General features: G+C 59.8%; 7 protein-coding genes across 7 annotated transcripts; all 7 read right to left on the bottom strand.

The window, feature by feature from the left end:
- Window positions 1-934: 934 nt before the first annotated feature.
- Window positions 935-1624, bottom strand: LSCM1_05624 (uncharacterized protein; the record flags this gene model as incomplete). Its single annotated transcript, XM_067323072.1, has 1 exon — window positions 935-1624. One exon carries the CDS (start codon window positions 1622-1624, stop codon window positions 935-937), a length of 690 nt encoding a protein of 229 aa, XP_067179707.1.
- A 782-nt stretch (window positions 1625-2406) lies between these two features.
- Window positions 2407-3213, bottom strand: LSCM1_05623 (uncharacterized protein; the record flags this gene model as incomplete). The annotated part of the gene is made up of 1 exon (XM_067323071.1): window positions 2407-3213. The coding sequence occupies one exon, from the start codon at window positions 3211-3213 to the stop codon at window positions 2407-2409; it is 807 nt and encodes a 268-aa protein (XP_067179706.1).
- Window positions 3214-7124: 3911 nt separating this feature from the next.
- LSCM1_05622 (uncharacterized protein) lies at window positions 7125-8609 on the bottom strand (the record flags this gene model as incomplete). Its single annotated transcript, XM_067323070.1, has 1 exon — window positions 7125-8609. One exon carries the CDS (start codon window positions 8607-8609, stop codon window positions 7125-7127), a length of 1485 nt encoding a protein of 494 aa, XP_067179705.1.
- A 1784-nt stretch (window positions 8610-10393) lies between these two features.
- LSCM1_05621 (uncharacterized protein) lies at window positions 10394-11197 on the bottom strand (the record flags this gene model as incomplete). Its single annotated transcript, XM_067323069.1, has 1 exon — window positions 10394-11197. The coding sequence occupies one exon, from the start codon at window positions 11195-11197 to the stop codon at window positions 10394-10396; it is 804 nt and encodes a 267-aa protein (XP_067179704.1).
- A 2010-nt stretch (window positions 11198-13207) lies between these two features.
- LSCM1_05620 (uncharacterized protein) lies at window positions 13208-14080 on the bottom strand (the record flags this gene model as incomplete). The annotated part of the gene is made up of 1 exon (XM_067323068.1): window positions 13208-14080. One exon carries the CDS (start codon window positions 14078-14080, stop codon window positions 13208-13210), a length of 873 nt encoding a protein of 290 aa, XP_067179703.1.
- A 922-nt stretch (window positions 14081-15002) lies between these two features.
- Window positions 15003-17192, bottom strand: LSCM1_05619 (uncharacterized protein; the record flags this gene model as incomplete). Its single annotated transcript, XM_067323067.1, has 1 exon — window positions 15003-17192. The coding sequence occupies one exon, from the start codon at window positions 17190-17192 to the stop codon at window positions 15003-15005; it is 2190 nt and encodes a 729-aa protein (XP_067179702.1).
- Window positions 17193-18249: 1057 nt separating this feature from the next.
- Window positions 18250-18639, bottom strand: LSCM1_05618 (uncharacterized protein; the record flags this gene model as incomplete). Its single annotated transcript, XM_067323066.1, has 1 exon — window positions 18250-18639. The coding sequence occupies one exon, from the start codon at window positions 18637-18639 to the stop codon at window positions 18250-18252; it is 390 nt and encodes a 129-aa protein (XP_067179701.1).
- Between the last annotated feature and the right edge of the window lie 896 nt (window positions 18640-19535).

The raw sequence follows: 19535 nt of genomic DNA, 5'->3' as shown, positions 1-19535 counted from the left end.
TTCGCCTCCTTTAGCACGCCTCGAAAGAGCATTGCTGACCGTGACAGCGCCCTGTCTTTGCCCTCCACCTTTCACGATGCCGTTGGGCGATGTGGCGTGCCTGGATGGCCCAACTACACACACCGCAACAGGCACAGCACGGGCGCGAGTCGGCGGCGCCTGCGGCACTCCGCTCTCTCATGAAGGCGCTTGGCTGTAAGGGGAGCTCATTCTGTGGACTGCGTATTGGATCAACAAGGAAAACCCTAGGAAGCAGGCGAGAGCGTCATTGTGACTGAGAGTCGTTGGCCAAGTGCCGGTTCAAACCAATCTATAGACACCACAAGTATGCAGTCGCACTCGACGGCAGGGTGCCGGCACTTGATTTTGCGTAAGAGAGAGGCCGACCCATGACACGCTGCTCGTGTCCCACGCCGCTGTCACTGGCGTCGCGAGTCAGCTTTCGAAGTGCATATAGAATGATGTAAAGGAGAGCTGCGGGAAAGTAGAAAAGGGCGAGGGGGGAAGGGCTGAACTTCTGAAGCAGTGACATCAGCGAGCGTACACCGCAGCCCTCGTGAAGGCTAACGCGCTTTCTCTTCCTTCGCTGCCTGAGGAATCCACACGTCTACGAGCGGATGCAACGGATCTCACTCGCTTGCTGCACCAAGCATCTGTCCAGGCTGCTGTTGGCACACTTCGGAGTGTGTGCACCACTGAGGAGCGGAATCGTGGTAACAAAGGATGCGCAGCGGAAAGACGACAATAGCGGGCGGCCGCACAAGAGAACGGTAGAGGTGACACTCTAGCACACGACCGGCGCAACACGCATGTGCGCGTGGTAGGATCCATGAGGGTCTCGCAGTGAAGTTCTCTTCGTAGGAGCGGCAGTGCACCATCGATGGTGCATGAACAGAAGAGAAGCCGCGCTTCTTGCGTGCCCTCGCACGCAGACTCACGGGGCTGATGCTGTGCCGTTTCCCACATTGCGGGTATGCGCACGAGAACGATGGGCGATACGCATGCGAGAAAGCCACACATTCGCCCGCGCAACAGAGAGAACGGTCGACTCCTGAGAAACGACAGAAGGCCTGCTGTCCTCCGAGCGTGTGCTCCTGTCTGTGGCTGCAGCGTGCGCAGATTGTCGCTCTGCATGCAAGGCCGAGACGATCCACGTTCTTCGTTTGGGCGTGGATGCCGTCGGGTGAAAGGCTGGCGGAGCCGCACCAGCCGTAGCAGAGTCCACGACGTGATCCTCTATCACCCGGGGGCGGGTGCACAGGTGCCTCGGGAAGGGCATCTGAGGAAACGTAGCGTGCCACTCGTCAATCTCTGCGGCGTCGGCTTTTCGCTTCGCCTCTGCCGCCTCTTCGCACTGTTGCTGCAGACACTTTGCGTGGCCATAAAGACGAGTGAACACATTCGAGCCGGCAGCCCAGTGCATCAGTGCGGCATCGTGCGTGTGGTTCACACGAGGCAGAAAGGTGCACTGAGCCTCCTCCTCCTGTAGATGTGCCGCGACCGCTTCAAAAGCGGAGGAGCTCAGTGATGCCGGGGACCATCGAGAAAGTCTGAAAAAGACATCCTCCCGCCGCTGGAGCGCCCCTGCGTCGCGTTTAGTGGCGCCGCGCTGCCTTCCCCGCATTCTTCCGTTGGGGGGAGGAGGAAATGATATACGTGATGAAAGGCGTGTAAGATCTAACAGTACTGAGATGTGTCTCTTTCTGTCCTGTTCAGTGCGCGAGGAAGACCAGGATTAGGTTGTGAATTCAGCAGCAGGAACATGACAGCAAAGAAAGGAACGGCATCCACCACGCACGTCGAACCCTCTCAGGGCGAGCGTCTGTGCAAGCCACATTTGGGTGAGCGCACAGCAGGCGATGGTCACCATATTTTACTCACCATCAGCTTCTGCGCACCCTCGCCTTCATCGCTGATTACCGCCGCCCCTCCCCAAAGCAAAACCCTCTGTGCCGTGTATGGTTGAGCTTTTTGATTCTTGTGAGCGTAGGAGCACATGCTCGAGAGATCATCGCGGCGGCACGACCACGAAGGCGATGTTCTTTTCTTGTCCTCCTCTTTGACGAGAGGCGCGAGCGGGGAGAGGGCTGATGGAGGCGTGTACAGCCGCCATCAGCCTAGAGGCTGTCAGCGCCTGAGAGGGGCCAGTCCACGAGCCTCTCCTCCTCACCCAATCCGCTGCTCTCGCCCACCGGAAGCAGAAGTGTAGGCCCACATAAAGAGGACATGAGACTAAGAGGGCACGGACGGCATCCCCACCGACGACACATCGCGCACACGGGAAGCACAACACCAGCGGAGCGGACGGAGGAGGCACAGCAAACAATACCTCTGCACCTCTTTGGCGTGCTGCTGCTTGCAAAGATGGCACACACTCGGCCACCATTGGAGAGCCGCGCATGCTGCTCAGTCCTCATAGTCGATTTCTTCACATGCACTGTCGTGGTCAATGGACATATCATGGTCGTCCATGACTGTTCGCTGCGACACAGCGGGGGCTACAGCAGTACGTTGAGCGGGGTGAATTCCAAGCGCAGTCTCCTCTTGCTCCAGTGCCTTCAGGGTCTCTCGCAGCTGATCCTGACAGCTGAGTAGCTCACGCTCGCGGCATTCAAGCTTACGATCCCACTCAGCAACCGTGTTGTGTTTACGTAGAAGTGACTTGCGCCGCTCCTCCATCTCACGATTGAGGGAGCGCATCTCGATAAGCGCCTTCTGCAGGTCCTGCTCCTCCAGGAACTTCTCTCGCTCGCGCGAGGCAAGGAGAGCTTCCTGCCTGCCGAGCTCCTCCTGCCGCGCCATGGCTTTCAGCAGCGCGGCATCCTCCTTCTCCTTCTCCCTCTGCAGCTCCTCGAGACGCTGGTCGATCTCCGCCTCCTGCGCCGCAAGAGAAGGTCGGGCGTGTTGGACCGCCTGGGACACCTTCCGCTCATCTGACAAAAAGTTGACCACCTGCTTCCGTGCCGCGCTGATCTGCGAGCGACACTCTTGATGTTGTATCTCCAAGCACCGACGTTCATCAGCAATGTTCTCTTGCATCTCATCTAGCACTGCGACTCGCTTGCGAATGTACCCCTCTTGGCGCAGATAATACGCTTCCAGCTCCTTCTGCAGCTGCACTCCATCTTGCAGCAGCTGATGGTACAGCTCTGCGAACCCTTTGCTGTCCGCACTCGACCTTTCTGCCTCAGTAGCAATGTCGAGCACGGACATTTAGCTCTATGCGCACACTTTGGGGGGGGCTCTGGAAGTACAACAAAAAAAAAACAATCTGGTGTAGATCGGTTCTGCTCTTCTACGGCGTGTGGCACAGAGGCGGCAGGAGGTGCGAGAGAGAGAGACAGAGAGAGAAGTGTGGATGGAAACGCTCCGGGGTCATGAACGGGTCTGCACATGTGTCGCCATCGATCTGCTGACACAAAGGCCAAGCACTGGTGTGCTTGCAGCGCGTGCTTTTTTTTGAACGCATAGATAGGCGCAGATGTACGTTGACTGCGCTGGTGAGACGGTACGGCGCCACCCGTCCCCCTCCCGGCCTACAGTCTTGCCTCCCTGTGTCGCCAGCCATCGCCCTTTGGACTTGGTACCCGTCATCGCCTCTCAGCACTTCGGCGAGCCTTCCGCCACATTCGCTGTCGCAAGCAACGAGGCCACGTCGGGAAGGTGCGCCCACGGAGTCGCAATGTTCTGCGCTGGCTGCATCATTTTGTGCGCTGCCGGTTGGCGCCAGTAGCGAGGGGGGACGTGCCGCTCATGTGAGTGTTGAGTCTCTCAGCTCCGGCGGCCGCACACAGACGCAAAGGGGAAAAAATGGGCCTCGCACGCGCGAGCCATCGCTCCGAGATTCACTGAGTTTATGGTGGCAATAGGGGCCATACCTCCTACGCCTCTCTGCAATGGCGCCCCGCTCTCTGTCGTCCGCTTCACGCGCACCCCCCTTCGCCCCCGACTCGTGCCGCGCCGATAAAGAGGCGACACACTGCGTCAGTCGCGGTCACCGCCGCGATGCGTCCGTGGTGCGCTCTCGGTGCGGCCCCTCGGTACCATTTGCCCGCCTCGCGCCGGACACCCGCGGGCAGCGGTCGGCCACGCGGCAAACAACGCGACCGCCCAGACAGCTGCCGCCCGCGCCCCTTTCGAGAGAACGCCAACATCGCTGAACCGAAGCCATCCCGACTCGGGCCGCCCGTCACAGCGGTCCCGGAAGACGCTCGAGCCGGCGCGCCGTCCCATTTCCAGCCGATTCCCGCGCACCGTTTCCTGACAAGCGTTTCGCCCCCGCAGCGGGACACCACAGCGAAGGGGGACAGTTCGGCCTTTTCTTTGCGGAGAAGGACGCCGGACCAGCCTGCGGCCTCCCCCCTCCGAAGGCCCCATTTCCGGCGGCGCTGCTCGGCACACGCCTGCAAAGCGCATGTGGCCCATCTGCACATCAACTGCCGCATTTGTGGCAGGCCGTGCAGCGTAAGGGGTGTACGGCGAGTGCCGCTGTCGCCATTCGCCCCGCTCTCAGCTCCTCATCAGCCATTGCCCACGAGCGGCACGAGACACACGGATGAGATGCCACGCATATGTGTACAGTCGCCGACGCGACGCGCTCACGCTGCACACAGGCTGGAGTGGCATGCGCTCCCCTTTACCGGGCTATCGTGCGCGCCTGCGGGTTGCCGGAACCCCGCCCAGAGACGGCGAGGCTGTGTCCGCGTTCTCGCGCCCCAAGCATTCTGTAGAAACCGACCCGCGTGTCCCTCCACTTGTGCGGCGCTCACCCTCCGCTCAGCGGGCGCGTGCGGGTGTCGGTTGTGTGGGAGGGGGGAAAGGGGGGCGTGCAGGAATGCCACGCTTTCATGTCGTCACTGCGCCGTTCCCATCCGTTTCCGCCGTTGCACACCCCGGCCCCACCTTCCGCACTCCCTGGGGCTGAGCCTGTGATGACGGATACCCGTTCTCCTCTGCTGTTCTGCGGGTGCGCGCCCGTTCGCTGCTCCGACCCCAGCCCCCAAAGCCCATGTTGGCGATAAAGCATCGGGGTCGCGGGGCGCGTCTGCCCGCTTGACGCCTGGTGCCAGCTGTGCGGCCACCTTGCCGCCGCATCTTGCGCGCGTGCACCTGATTGTGCGCAGAGGTAGCGATGGGCATGAGCGCACGCAGATCCCCTGTCGCAGGTGTCCGTGCACAACGATGTTCCTTAACGGCACCCTAATATGCGCGTCCCCAGACTCGCCATAGCTCTTCTCGAGCCAGCGTCCACTTCTCCTCGCAGCAGGCGCAGGCGGCTTTCCTGAACCTGCACAGCTCGTCTCGAGCCAGGTGCTGCGGGCAGGGCCCTCAAGGGATACTCGCATCCCTGTGGCGCCTGCACCCCCTCCACCCGCAGCTCGATGGGCGCATCATCCGTAATCCGACTCCCCACATGCGCAGGTCAGCCACCCTTTTCGCAGCCCTTCAACGCGATGGGGCATGGCCGATAGCCGGTGCAATGGCCGGTCGAGCTGCGCCAACGCGGGGCCGCGTGAGGCTCGGCCATGTACGGGCCGCAGCCGCACACAGAGGATTCGCCCTTCTGCATAGCTTCTAAAGCGTGAAAGGGGCGGAACGGAGTCAAAGATCGGTGAACTGCGGTATGACAGACGGGGGAGTGCCCAAGCCTTTCCAAAGGAGCTCGTGCTCTCTCCTACCCCCACGCGTAGGAGGCGCGCAGATGGAGGAGGAGGCGAATGGCCGTGAAGCGCCGCCTGCGCACTCAGAGTTTAATGGCGCGTGCAAAAGAAAGATGATGAGTATCGACTCCGCGAGACGACAAGAAGTGCAGAGGAGGCACTGTGGGTACGGACCGGCGCTATGGACCCAATAGGGCGGCACGAGAGAGGTACACCGAAGTAAGATGCCTTAGTATAGCGCGCACATCATCCGCGGGTAAAGGAGGCGGCCACTTCGCATCACGGTGCCGCCCTGGTGCACCAGCAGCACCGACTGCGCCACCTACTGGCTCTCGCGCACGACAGAGACAGCCCTACTACAGCTGTTCTGAATCACCAAGAAAGGTGTCATCTGATCGCTGCTCCTTGTAGGTCATCTCGCACTCCGCTTGAGGTGCGACAAGTCGAGTAGGCATCACTGTAAAATTGGCCTGGGCATCGGCGATGCTCACCGCCGCAGTCCTGTCGGCGACCTCCCCTGCAGCTTCAGCAAGCACTGCCTCTCCGTGTCCGGGGAGCGCGCTGCGTACGCTTGTGTGTCTACATATGCAAAGAGCATGGAGAAACAGGTGCGTTGCATGTTGGGTGTGCGCTGGGCTACGCTTAGAACAGAGCTGAAATAGAGAGAGGACGCTGTGGGTGTTCCCTTGGGCTGCCGGCGAGAGAGGGCGTCAGCCAGTGGTCAGCGCTGGCTGCTGCTGCAGTGGCACATGAGGAGAAACTTCGAGTCACTTCTGCCATCGAGCAGAGATGAGAGATGGGAAAAGGCTGCAGCAGAAATGGCGCATACGTGATAGAGAACAACAACATACGAGGGGTGGCAGCAGAGGGGCACCGGTACACCTCTCCACAGAAAGTGTGCGAGCGCTTTGCAACGATGCGTCGGTGTTGTTGTCTTTTACGCTGACGGGAGAGAGCACTTGTGGAGGGTTATAGTTTCGACTGAGCAGCAAACATTCAGTGGTGCTAGTGGGGCCTTACGAGCGAACAGCAGCGGCAGACGGAAGAGCTCGCATCAAGGCGCAATGCCGCAGTTTGTTTGTTGCGCCGATTGCGTTACCCGCAAATAGAGCGTTGGCTCCCTTCGCTGTTAGCGCTGTTGCTGCAGCTTGGAGGTGCTTAATCGGCCTCTGCACAGCCAAGTACGTGTCGGCCTGTGCAGGTGTCTGAGAGGAGTTCGCACACGCGCTTTTGTGTCTTTATTATAAGTTGGCACGAGAAGCACTCATGGGAGGGGGGTGGAACGGAGCGCAGAGGGACAGCGACAACAACAGCGGGAATAGCAGCCACCACGGTGGCATCGCATTGTCGGCATACCGTTCGTCAGCGCAAGGCCCGCCCCAACCCGCACCTCCTGTTGAGAAGGAGCTTCGATGCGCTCACCGTCACCGTCGCCGCGCGGGCACCAGTGTAGCACTCCGGGCCTTATTCCTCGGCGACCTGCTGTGCAGCCACAGTGCCATCCTCTTTCTCTGGCTCGTGGTCTGCCTCATCCTGCACCTCCTCCGAGCCCCCCAGTGCATCGCTACGGCGCATGTCAAGAATGCCCAGCTCTTCGTCCTGCTCATCGGTCCGTATGTATTCCTCCCTCTCCAGACACGGGTCCACGTCCTCTGGCGGAGGAAGGTGTGCACGGGGGTTCTGTATGTACACATTCCCCAGCGGATCGTCAAGAATGAACGTGAACTGCTTCTTGAGCGTCAGTAGCTCGTCTAACTCCTTCACGAACTGAAGCATCGTCTTGGAGCTGTCGTCGGCTGAGTCGCCCATGGCGAAGGCAGCCTGCGGGAGGCTGTTGAGCTGGTCACGCACCTGGGCAATGGTGCCCTCAACGGAGGAGAAGAAGCCTCCCAAGGTGCCAGGTGCCAGCTCGAGGTGCACCTCTGGGATGAGCAGCGCGGCTGTCTCGGACTTGAGTACGTCACGCTTAAGGTCATCCTCCGATGTGACGTGCAGGGTGAGCCGCAGCCCCTTCGCGCTGATTTCGCCGCCTGTCTTGATCTCGTTGCTTTTGTACCCGCAGTAGTCGCACTTGAAAGCCATGATAACGGTCTGCTTGAAGTAAGGAATGTCGCACTCGTGCATCATGAGGTAGCCGTGCTTGCGGCAGGCGGGGCAGTCGCACGGGATCTGTGTCACGTCACTGAAGTGACCCTCCTCCACCTCTTTTTCCTCCTCCACCGTGCGCTCCGTGTTGTAGTCGATTGCAACGCCAAGTACCTGGCGATCAACGTCGGTACGCTCTTTTTCGTACTTGGTGAGCTGAGGGTCGAGAGTCGGGTGATAGTAGTCGTGAATTGGCTCAATGTAGCTGTTGCCCGCCGGGTCGTCGAGGGTAAGGGTGAAGGGCACATCGCCGCTACGGAAGGACTGCAGCTTCGCACAAAAAGCCTCGATCTTCTCGTACACGTCAGGGTGCTCAATCCTGCGCAGCGGCTGCTGAAATTGCAAGCCATTGTATGTCTGCTCCAAGATGCCCTCGACGGTATTCAGGTTGCCCTTCTGCGACTCGGGCGGAATCTCAAGCTCCAGCTCTGGGATGGTGACCGTGGCGAACTCCGACTTCACCACCTGCCGGTCCAGGTCCTTCTTGCTCTTCACCTCCAGCTCATAGCGGACCTTCTTGGGCCCAAAGGTGCCTCCGAACGTAACCTCGTTGTTGCGCTCGCTGCAACGCGGGCACTCGAAGCTGCTGACGATAACCTCCTTGAAGTGGGGAATCTTTGTGATCATGAGGCGCGTCGTGCCCGTCTCCTGGCACTTGGGGCACATGGACTCGATCACATTCACCTCGCCCAAGTCTGTCTTGATGTACTTTGTGTTCTCCCCATCGAGGTCAACATTGCTGCCCCCCTGCGCAGCGGCCGGTTCCTCGGCAGTGACGAGCTTTTCATTCTTCTCCGTTGACATGATACGCGACCTCAACCTCGGAGGTGTGTGAAAAGGGCGCGCCCACGTTGGGCGAGGCGCACGTGAGTCAGTTTTGTGGGTGATGCACGAAGGGGTCGACTTGAGAGCGTATGTGTGTAAGCGCAGCGCCCCCCCTCTCACCGCGTCAAGCAACACAGTTGCAGGGCGATGGAAGAAAAAACAAAAGAACAGCGCGAGAGCAGCCGAGCACCGCTGTACGGAGAGAAGGTCGTTGCACGATCCAAATCTTCGCCCGCAAGGAATGTACGCACGGAGGAGAGGGGATGACAGAGTGAAAGAGCCGGGGGGACAGAGAGAGACGAGAGCCAAATGGTTGCCGGACTGGCAAGCACTGTGGTGTCGCTGCGCGTTACTCTGCAGAGGGCTTGAGCAGCCCAAAAGAGTGATGGCAGCACACGTTGCGCGCTCAGGACTGCTTCTCATGCGTAATGTGGGTATGTGTGCTCGTGTTTGCTGCGGGTCCGTGCAAGTCCCTCCGTCTTCGCGTTTTTCTGTGGTGTGTCGGAAGAGGCAGGAAGAGGCAGGAGGATGGGGAATGCAGCACACGTGCAGAGCCACGCCCAGAAAGTGAGCGAGACAGAGAGGCGCCATCGTCATTTCCCACGCACCCGCAACGATGCGCATGGAAAGAGTGCCCGAGGCAAACAAAAGCGGCGCGTCGGCCTTATTGCCATTTCAGCAGGGCAGAGAGAGAGACAGAAGTGAAAAGAGGTGTGTTACGCGTGCGGAGCGCCTCACCACCTCCGCCGCTCTTCTTCTCGCCAGCAGAGTCAAGTGGCGCTCTGGAGAGAAGAATGTTGCATGAGGTAGTCGTAAGGAAAGCGACTGAAGATATCGATCGGTTCCGCAATGGTGAGAGCCGTACGAAAGGTCGAGCGCGTTCAAAAAGCCGGCGTGTTCATCGGGCGTATATGCGAAGGGAGGGGAGGGTGCGGCTCACTTCCGCCGCTCTCCCTCTCTCTCTGGCCGGCAGCTCGAGGAGTATGGATGAATTAGCCGTCACGTGTGTGTGCGTATGTGCGCATATACAGGTGGGGAGCCGCAGCAAGGGCTCGCCGTAATGCCCGTGCCTCTCAGTGCGAGTACATAGAATAATGGAGGAGGGAAGTCGTTGGTGCGAGTCGTTGCCGAGGATGTGCCGTATGACGACGAAGACGTTACGAGTAGGTGACACCGTCTCCCCTCTGCATTTCCACCTTCCTTTGCAGCACGTTGGATTTCGAACGGCGTTAAGGTCGGCCGCGTGCACGATAGAGGAGCAAGATGGCGACAAGGCCATGGATAGTGCCGGGCGTGGGCCTGGGCAGTCGGTGAGGCGCGGCAAGAGGCGCAGAAACGCGTCAGCCCTCTCGCGTATCTCGGGAAGTGGCACCTCGTTCGCCATAGAGCCCGTCAAGCTCTCCTCCCATCGCGCCACCTTCATGAAAGGTCCTGCGTCCGCTGCGCCATACAGTTTTTTTTGTCTCGCGTAGCCTGCACATCTCCAGAGATGAACCGGCTGTGGAGCCGCTAAAGCAACGAGAAGACACAAATGCGGGATAGCCGCCCACTTTGCATCCCGCACTCACATATATATTCGGCGAAAGCGCGTACGACTGTCAGGGGCAAAATGTTTCTCAGAGGGCGCAGTGCACGGCGGTCGATGGGTGTTCGCCTCGATGCCACACGGGCCCAAGATGAAAGCTTGTGGGCGATTGTCGCCTTCTCACCCTTTCTAACGGCCCGCAACCCCTCATACGCGCCTCGTCTACTTGTCGTCCGCATCACTGGCCGAGAAGGTTGTAGTGGCCGGGCATGTACAGGAGCCGCACGACCAAAGGGTCGCCATCGCTGTTGTCCCGTTCGTTAAAGGAGTACTCCGTAATGTTGGCGCCAGCGTTTCGGTCCAGCGCGTAAACTTTTATGCAAACATTGAACGCCATGGCGAAGACGGCTAACTGCACATTATCGCTCTCGTGATCCACAAGCTCCACCTCTGCGTTGCAGTAGTCGCGCACGGTGCCGTAGCCCAGTCCGTTGACGAAGGGCTCGTACTCTGCCTCATGCTCCTGCAGATAAGCCGAGACGAAGTACCGTAGCGCTGCCACAACGTAGGCGCCGTCGTCGGAGATGAAGCGATTGTAGACCTGTGCAGCGCTCTTGATCGTCTTGTCGGCTACACCGTTGAAGATGTCCGCCAAGGCATCGGTGAAATCAAACACAAAGGGGCCGAACAACCTCGAGAGGCTTTCCTCTCGCGACTTGAGCAACGCCATGTACTCGGCCGCCCTCTCTGGGTGCTCGACAATGAGCTCGCAGAGGCGGAAGCCAGCGCAGCGGTAGAAGCAGTTGCCGTCGCGGCGCGAATAGCGGATACTTCGGAAGTCGTACTGTTTGGTGGAGACAGGCGAGGCCCCAAAGAGCGATAGCGTCTGGGCGAGGTAGGCGTCGTCGTGCTCCATCTCCTTCACGATGTTCGAAGCTTTGTCGAGCGGCAGCGAAAGCGACAGCAGCGGGTAGTGCGCCACCTCTCTCCGGATGGCTTCGAGCTGCGCTTCGCTCGCGTCGATCGGCAGTGGTTCACTCATGTTTGGCAAATCCCTACAACAGCGAGAACTGAACGGAAGCGGTGCCAATGGCGCTGCAGTGGAAGGGGAAGAGAAAACAATTCAGCGGAGTAAGAAGAGGGGGGAAGGGGGGAGGAGGGAGGGGGCAGCAAGCGAACTTTGCCACAGACGAATCGTAAATGCAGCCGGGAAGCGTCGCTGGCGTAACGGTACAACAATTGGAGGCCACGTGCGCATTAGGTCGTTGAAGAAGCATCGGGAGAGACGAACAGAAACAGTGATGAGGCAGCAGCATGGCGCACACACGTCGCTAAGAAGTGAGTAAGGAGGCGGGCGGGGAGACAGTTGCAGGGAGGACAAGGCCCTTTACTTTGCCCTGCACCTGCCTCCCCCCATCCTCTGTATCGCTTCTTCATGCTATGAACTCTGCGAATCAATGTCATCGCATCATCGCCACGCTTGGGGAGCAGGTATGTCGGTTTCAGCACGCCATGTGCATCGTCACTCTAAGGGAAGTATACGCACGGCGGCAGCACCAGAGGAAGTGTGAGAGGAGCAAACAAGTCGCGAGAGGGAAGACGATATGATGAGCAAACAGCGCTTCCTGTATGCCTCAGCCTCTGCGTCGAGGTCGGAACGGGTGCCTTTGTTCTTTGCTCATCGCTGCGACGCCCACTGGCGTCGACGTCAACACACACTTGCAGGCAGCCTTCCAGTGGATCATGGCGAAAACAGGTCATAAGATTGAGAAGCCTCCTGGCACGCGAATGGGAGCAGAAGCCCATGTAGCGGAGGTCACTACGGACTCCGACTCGGATGCCTCTCCCTTACATTTTCCACGCCTCCTACAGTTGGGTGGCAGCTGCAGGAGGATGTGCACACGCACCCACACAGATGCACACACGCGCTACAAGGATTGTGAAGTCATGGAGAGGGAAAGGGGCAAAGAATCGGCTCAGCAGCGACTTCGCGTTCGCGCCCCATCTAAGGAGAGAGCAGCACGACAAGGGCCATGCGGTACACGGTGTGGATGTGCCGGATGATCAGGAGAGAAGAGTGCAAGAGAGGCGAAGGCTGAACCAGCACACGCACGCAGCGCTTCCTCGACGCTAGCAGGACTCTGCTGCTCCCAGAGCCGCGGCCGCTGGTAAGACCTCTGGGCACTTGATGAAGCTCTCTGCTGCCACGCCTGCGACTCAGTCAGCGGAGGATACTCCAGTGAGCGAAAATATACCCGAAAAGAGGGCTGACTGTACATTGGGCACCGCTTCCACGGAGGGCAGAGAGCGCACTAACGCGAGGAGAGATCAGAGCACCTGCCATGATCATCCTGCCTTCCAGTCGCCCGGCGCCTTCCCAGAAGACTACCAGCGCCGAGTTCACCAGGGGCTCTCCGTACTTCTGGCAGGAAAGCACCTCGTCCTTCTCTCTACATCATGGCGTGAGCAGAGGAGGGGGACAGCGCACCCAACACCCGACCGAGAGGCGCCTACTCTCACTTCCGATGGTCCGTGTGCGTGAATTGGTGAGGCAAAGGACGGCCACGCCATGGGGAAGGGGGGAGGGCGTAAAGTCAATGGTCAACTGTGAACGTCCACGCTTCCTTGTGGCGTCGTTTCAAAGAGCTTCTGAGTTCCACCGTCCCAACATCGCGCCGGGCCGCCTTTCCCCTTTCGTGAGAGCAATGCAGGCGAGTACGAAGGCAGAGCGAGCACCCTTGTGGTCGACTGTAGGCACAGCAATGGCCACCACCACGGCATATGAAAAAGAGCTAAAGGCACCCAGAAGCAAAACTGACGGCATGGCGTGTCTCTTCTTTGCCCGGCCAGACACCCGTCGCCTCTCCTCCTCCTCTCCTGCGCATGTCGTGCCAGGTAGAGAGGGGAAGTCGCCACATCGCGCAAAGACGAGGAAAGGAAGAGCGGCAGAGCCTGCAGAAGGACAGGAGGCGCATGTCTTGAACCCCTGCGCAGCGAGTGATGCTCATAGCGTGCGGCTAGGCCAGCTGCAGTGAGCTGGGGCGCCTGAAGGTCACGTGCGCAGTACAGAGCTGCGGTAGTTGTGCTTAAGGCTCAGCTCGACGCCATGCTTGGTAATACCTAGGGAGCAGCCGCAGCACACGTTACCGCGGGTAAGGTCGAAGGCCTCGGTGCTTTCCACGTCATGGACGACACCGCCTGCCTCGCGCACAATGATGACGCCTGCCGCTACACTCCACGGGCTCACGCCGACTTCCCAGTACAGTTCCGCTCGCCCAGCCGCAACAAGGCACATGTTCAGCGCTGCCGACCCGCCGCACCGCAGCCCATGCACGGGGAGCTTTGACAGCTCCGCCTGCATGGCCGTCACATGCTTGACAGCAGCATCGCTGCGGTTGAAGCCTTGGTGGAGTAGAACAACGCTCTCCTCCAATGAGGAGACCGACGAGACATGAATCCGCTGGCCATTGCTGAAGGCGCCGCGGTTCTTGACAGCGGTAAAGACCTCCTGCAGCTGCGGGGCGCACACAACACCCAACAACGGTTCCTTGCGAAACGATAACGCGATGGTCACGCAGCAGTCGAAGAGCCCATGCGCAAAGCTGATGCTGCCGTCGATCGCGCCGACAAGCCATGTGGGGCCACCACTGAGCACCGCCTCACTCTTCGCATCCTCACTCAGCACAGCATACGAAGGCGTGCCCGTGCGCAGGATGTGGAGCACCTCTTCTCGACACTGCTTTTCGTACGGCGTCACGAGATCGGCCGGGTTGATCTTCGTCAAAGACTCGGCGATGCCGTTTGTCCTCTCGTCCATGGCGCACTTCATGATGAAGGCTGCCGCGTTGGCTGCGCGGATCGCGAGGTCGAGAGCATAGTCCAGCTCATCCTCCGTGATTGAGAGCTGTATCGTTGAGGTGGCCATGAGAGCAGAGAGAGGCCGGAGCAAAGAAAGGTGCCTTGGAAAGATGCACTCAAAAGAAAGGCGAACAGGCCGTTGCCCAGTGCGGCCATCAGTAGCTGCGCCAGCGCAGCGGGTCGTGGGCAAAGAGGAAGAGAGACGAAACGAGCCCGAAGAGGAATAGTCGAGGGACTGCCCGAGCGCATTCAGGATTTGCATGCAGATGAGGAGGGGGGGCAGAGGAGAGCAAAAATGGGTGCAACGCCACTGAAATAGGCGTAAGCACGCACAGCGCCGCTACGATGCGCACAGCCATCCCACAAAGTCCGCTTCCTCCCCTCAGCGGTGCGCGCGTTTGTAGACGTGCATCTTGGAGGGTGAGGAATGAGCAGTAGGCGAGGAGAGAGACAGAGAAGCGGGAGGAACGGCCGCTGCACTTGCTGCACCTCATCGCCGCCTCTTCACTCCCCTCTCGTTTCCTACACCCGCGCACAATCTGCAGTCATGTTCCACCGTCCATTCGCTTCTTTTAGTTGGGTGGCAGTGCCTACGTGACGCGGACGCCCAACTTCGCTACGAGCACTTACAGTGCTGCGCGTCATACGAAGAAGGCAGAGAACCCGAGGGGGGGCAGAGCGGCGGACATCAGCGCTGCGCGGTCACACGCGAATCGCCTTCATCAGCGTTGGAGGCGACAAAATAGGTGAAATACTGATGCTGTTTAAGACGGCGGAGGTGACAGGAAAACCGCAGCATCCGGAGAGTACAAAACAGAAAAACGCAGCTGACCGTCACGGCCGCAAAGAAGTTTCTATACATCACTGCTCTGAGGCAAAGGCCCCCTATAGCTGCGCAGCTGCAGCTGGTGAGGAATGAGGGTGAGGAGAAGTGAGAGGAAGGCCTCCACTCTCCTCCTCACAGTCGCGCGCTTACCTGTTAACATATCCTAGAGAGCGTGCTGCCAGCGTCCTTGTCGTCGCCATGCGCGCTGAATCGTCACAGCAGCATCGTCGAGCATTGCCGCAGCGCGCTTGGCTGCGCGAGTTGCACTCAGAGCCGCCCGCCGCGCACCTGCCTCTCGAAGACACAAAACGCGCAGGCGATGCTGCTCGATGGTGCGCACAGCGGATCGGTGGTGTGACAGTCGCATCTCGTCTTGAGCGCGCCGCCTGCCTTGATAGCCGCGACACACACGCTGTATCGTGAGCAGCTCCGCCACATGAGAGCCATAGATAGCGTTACGCACTACACGGCACGATGCATACCACTGCTCGATGCGACGCACGGCGACCTTTCGCAGCTCTCTTGCAGCCGACAGATCGCGCTCGTAGCGCCGCTCTGCTCGCATGCGTCGTGCCGCACGGCATCGGCAGAGGTTCTGCAGCGCAGACGCGGCAAGTCGCACGCGCCACCACTGACGCTGGGCGGTGTAGCGTCGCCAGCAGGACTGTATTCGCATCGCCGAACATTCGCGCCGCAAGTGCTCTCGATGGGCCACAATCTCGGGATGCCGCAGCTCCATTACAAAGACACGACTGCGGTGCCCTCGATACACAGCTTGTATACGCGTAGCCGCGTAGTTGCGAACCTCATCAGCCTGCTGCTGCTGATACTTCTTGCAAGCGCGGCGCTTCGCCACGACAGCGTTCACTTTGTTGATAAAGAAATGCAGGGCCCACAATGTGCTGTCCGCGCCACAGGACGTGGCAGTGCTTTCTGTCTGCACCTGCAGCGCCATGTCCCAGACCAGCTTCGCCTCACGCTCGGCGTCAAGGCTTGCCAAAAAGGCCTGCCGCCGTTCGTATCGCATCTCGCGCACCTCACACCGCGCGCGGTTCATGCGATAGGCGCATTGGATACGCAAAGCGGCACTCTCGTGACGGTGAGTGCGGTGCGCCCATGAGGAGTAAAGCCACTCTTGCAAATCTGTGTTGTCCAAGAAGGCGCTCATAATCTGGGGGGCGTTCGGTGCCATCCCCGGAGGCGATGCGGGAGCACCTGCAGTGCGCAGAGGGCACTCGCAGAATGTCTGCCACAGCGCCCGCTGCTTCTCCGCCTCAGCCTCGGCCGCTGCGACGTCGTCTTCGTGTACCTGCCCCGCTGCTCCATGTCGCCCGCGAGAACGCAGCGGTGCATTGAGCTGATCCTCAGAGTCGCTGGAGCTGTGCAGGGGCAGGTGGTGCGAGCGTGAGGCGTCGCCTTGACTCCGGTGCGAGTGCGTCGATTTAGAGGCATCCCTGGTCTCCTCTGCCTCCAGCGTCTCTAGCTGCTCCTGCACAGCCTGGAGGTAGAAAGAGAGGCTTGCGTGCTGCCGCTGCTGGTCAAGGACTGCCCACGAACGGCGCTGCTCCTCCACCTCGGCCGCCGTAGAATACGGATGGTCGAGGGCCCAGCGATCGACCAGCGCGCCCGTCGTTGCGAGAGGCATGGCGGCAGCCTTGGGCAACTTGTGCGGTGGTGACAGATGTGGGCTGCCGGAGGGCGTTCGCTCCGCGCCTGCAGACTCACTCGTCACGCAATGGCTCACGGATGTCGTCGCTTTTCGACTCTCAATGACGGTGCTGCTCTTCAGAATCGAAGTCGGCACCTCCAGCCCGAGCGTTGACTCCAGTGTCACTATGAAGTGACTCTCGGCGTTGTGCTGAAGCAGCTGCGCCACCGACGTGTCGAGGAACCTGTCGATCATCTGCCACAACTGGTTCGTGCTCACTGTCGCAGCAGAGCCTCTGCCGCGCGAGAGCCCGCTGGCAATGCTGCAGTCGCGTTCATGTGCGAAGGATTCGTCCCTGTAGGAGTCGGGAGCGGAGAGAAAAGGCTGAAAGGCTCTGTACGTCTGTAGGCGACTCAGCAGCTGCTGCACAGTGGCCTGCGTGTGGGCCGCGGCAGCCAACATGTACCGACGTGTGTCTTGAACCACCCGAAGCCCCTCGCTGCGGCGGATGCTGTCTGCGCGCACCGAGTTGGTGGAACGACTGCGACCGATGCCCTGTCGGCGCGGGTCGAAAGCGGGCGCCAGGGTGGACAGCTTAACGCGAGAGGGCGGCGAGTAGGGCTGAAGAAGTCGACTCCCGGCAGGGTCAGCCGCTGGCGAGAGCGAGGCGGTTGCCTCCGCCCAGGCATGGGGGTGCTCCGTCATGGCTGTGGCCGCGCTTCCGAGTAAAAAAAAAAGAGATAATTGCGGGCACTTCACAGGGCGGCGCAACAGACAACAATGTGCAGCATCTGCAAACGCAAGCGCGACGGTCTGGGGAAAGGGAGACGGACGGCAATGGAGAAGAGGCCGAAGAGCGCCAATGTACGCCCTTTACCCACCCCACATACGCACACACACACACGACAGCGTAGCGTGCGCAGATGTGTCCGTGGATCTCAGCGATGCCTCGAAGAGGAAAGAGCGGTATGTCCCTCTTGCTGATGTGTGCGCCGCCTCCGATCACACGGGAGGAGAGAAGGTAAGCGACCAAAGGGGGGAGGGGAATGGGAGACGAGATGTGGAGGTGTGCGGCGATGGTCTTCGAGGGAGAGAGCGGACGGACGCAGCTGCTCGAGCAAAGTATGAGGTCGCGATGCAGCCTGCTTGACTTACAGACGCTCCATCAAGTGGAAAGCGAGAGAGAGAGGGGGTCATAGAGAAGGCAGGCGCACGAACACGCCCATTCGTTTGCGCATCTGCTGTCCTCCCATCAAAGCTCGACCCCAGAGGGCGGAGAAGGGGAGGCAAGTCGCAGCGAGGCCGTTGGCCACGCATGACATGTGCAGCGTGAGGGCAGGTGTGTCTCTCGTTCAATCTATCACAACGCTCCCTTCGTTGACCCTATTCTGTTTAACACCCATGCTTAAGGTGCTGATGTCGCTGTTCTCTGCGCCTCTCCGCCCGCCCCACCCGCCTGTTGATGAGGGTGTGCCGAGTAGCGAAGGAGAGGTGAGAAGATGCGCGGAGAAGTAACGCGTCGCCTGCTATTTCAGACTCGCTTCCTACACGACAGCAGCGCCCACGCGCGATCGCCATAGGAGAAGTGACGAACAACAGTGAATGATGCGAAAACCGCACGAGGCGAATCGCTGGCTCATTTGGCGTGCGCGACAGAAATTACACACACACACACGCACAAACGTATTCCAGCACAAGCGAAAGCGCGAGAAAACGGAATGCGCCGCCCCCAGAGTGGTGTGGCCGGCGGCGTCACGCCAGGTCACGACGGCGTGGTCTCATCTAGACGTCCCTTCGCCCGCAACCAGGCGAGGTACTCCGGCCTTGGTGTCCACGGCAGTTTCCCCGGATCGACTGCGCCGCGCCGCTGCCGCAGCAAAGCTGCCGTCGCTTCCGCATCTTGAATAAGAGCAGTAGCCCTCAAATTGCGCGCGAATTCGTCGACACATTGCTGCAGTGTCGGCTCGGCAAACCCGATGATGCGCGTGTTGAGTGCGCGCTTCATGCACATAGTGTACTCGTACATGCAAGAAAGGGCCCGAGGAGGGCTCGTGTCGAGTCGAGACTCTTTCGGCGCGTGGAACGGCGACAGCCCAACATATTTGGGGCTTAGGGCGCTGCTAGAGAAATCGAAGAACGCTTGCGCAGACATGGCGCGCAACCACCAGAGGGTGGAGGAGGGGGGATCGCAGCGCAGCTAAGCGGGGAATAGGAGAGGTATGTGCGGCGTCACTACCACGTGTGTGCACCATGCACCTCCAAAGTTTTGATGCAGCGTGAGGAGGGGAGATAAAAAAAAGCTAAGCAGAAGCGCGGCGGCATCGCAGGACATGTGAGGTTCAGAAAAGGCCTGCGGAGCGAGGGCTCGACGCAAGCAAATATCTGCGAACCAGGCACAGCCTTCCAGGCAGCACGCTCCAGAGATGTTGTCGGCGTCGCCCACACCCGCATCCACGACGGTGGCATGAGGCGCTTTGTCGCAGACCAACAGTAGCGCGATAAAGCATCAGAGCGCACAGAGAAGTGTTGGGCAGCGGCAGCCATAGCTATTCTGTTGAAGGGACTAGTAAGCGCCTCTGGCTGTTCAGATGCCATTGGCCTACGCATTTCTTTTATTCGTGAGCATTCCCTCGACTCCATCATGTCGCAGCCCGTTCTGCGCACACACACACACACGTTTCCACCCCTCCCCAGAGACTCCCCGCTGCGCCTTCACCGCCGCAAAATAGAATTGAAAGGCGCAACATGCGTGGGAGCGCTAGAGCAGTATGCGTGTGTGAAAGGAAAGGGGGAGGAGGGAGGATGGGGGGTAACAACAGTGGATAGGGAGGAGAACGCGCCATGATTAGCTTATACGATGCCGTCGAAGAGAAGGGAAGGTTGCGGAGACAGAAAAATACCCCAAAGACGCACATGCCGCACTCTGAAAAAAAAAAGCAAGCCGGTATTGCCCTTTGCCGTCTGCGAACGCTGTCTGTTGACCACAAATACAGCAGCAGTGTTTTCATGCTCATCTGGTCGCGATCCGGCGGGGAGGGGGGTATTGCT

The sequence above is a fragment of the Leishmania martiniquensis genome, chromosome 17 (genome assembly GCF_017916325.1).
Source record: "Leishmania martiniquensis isolate LSCM1 chromosome 17, whole genome shotgun sequence".
Lineage (NCBI taxonomy): Eukaryota > Euglenozoa > Kinetoplastea > Trypanosomatida > Trypanosomatidae > Leishmania > Leishmania martiniquensis.
The sequence above is the reverse complement of the archived record's forward strand: the minus strand, read 5'-3'. Positions and strand labels throughout refer to the sequence as shown.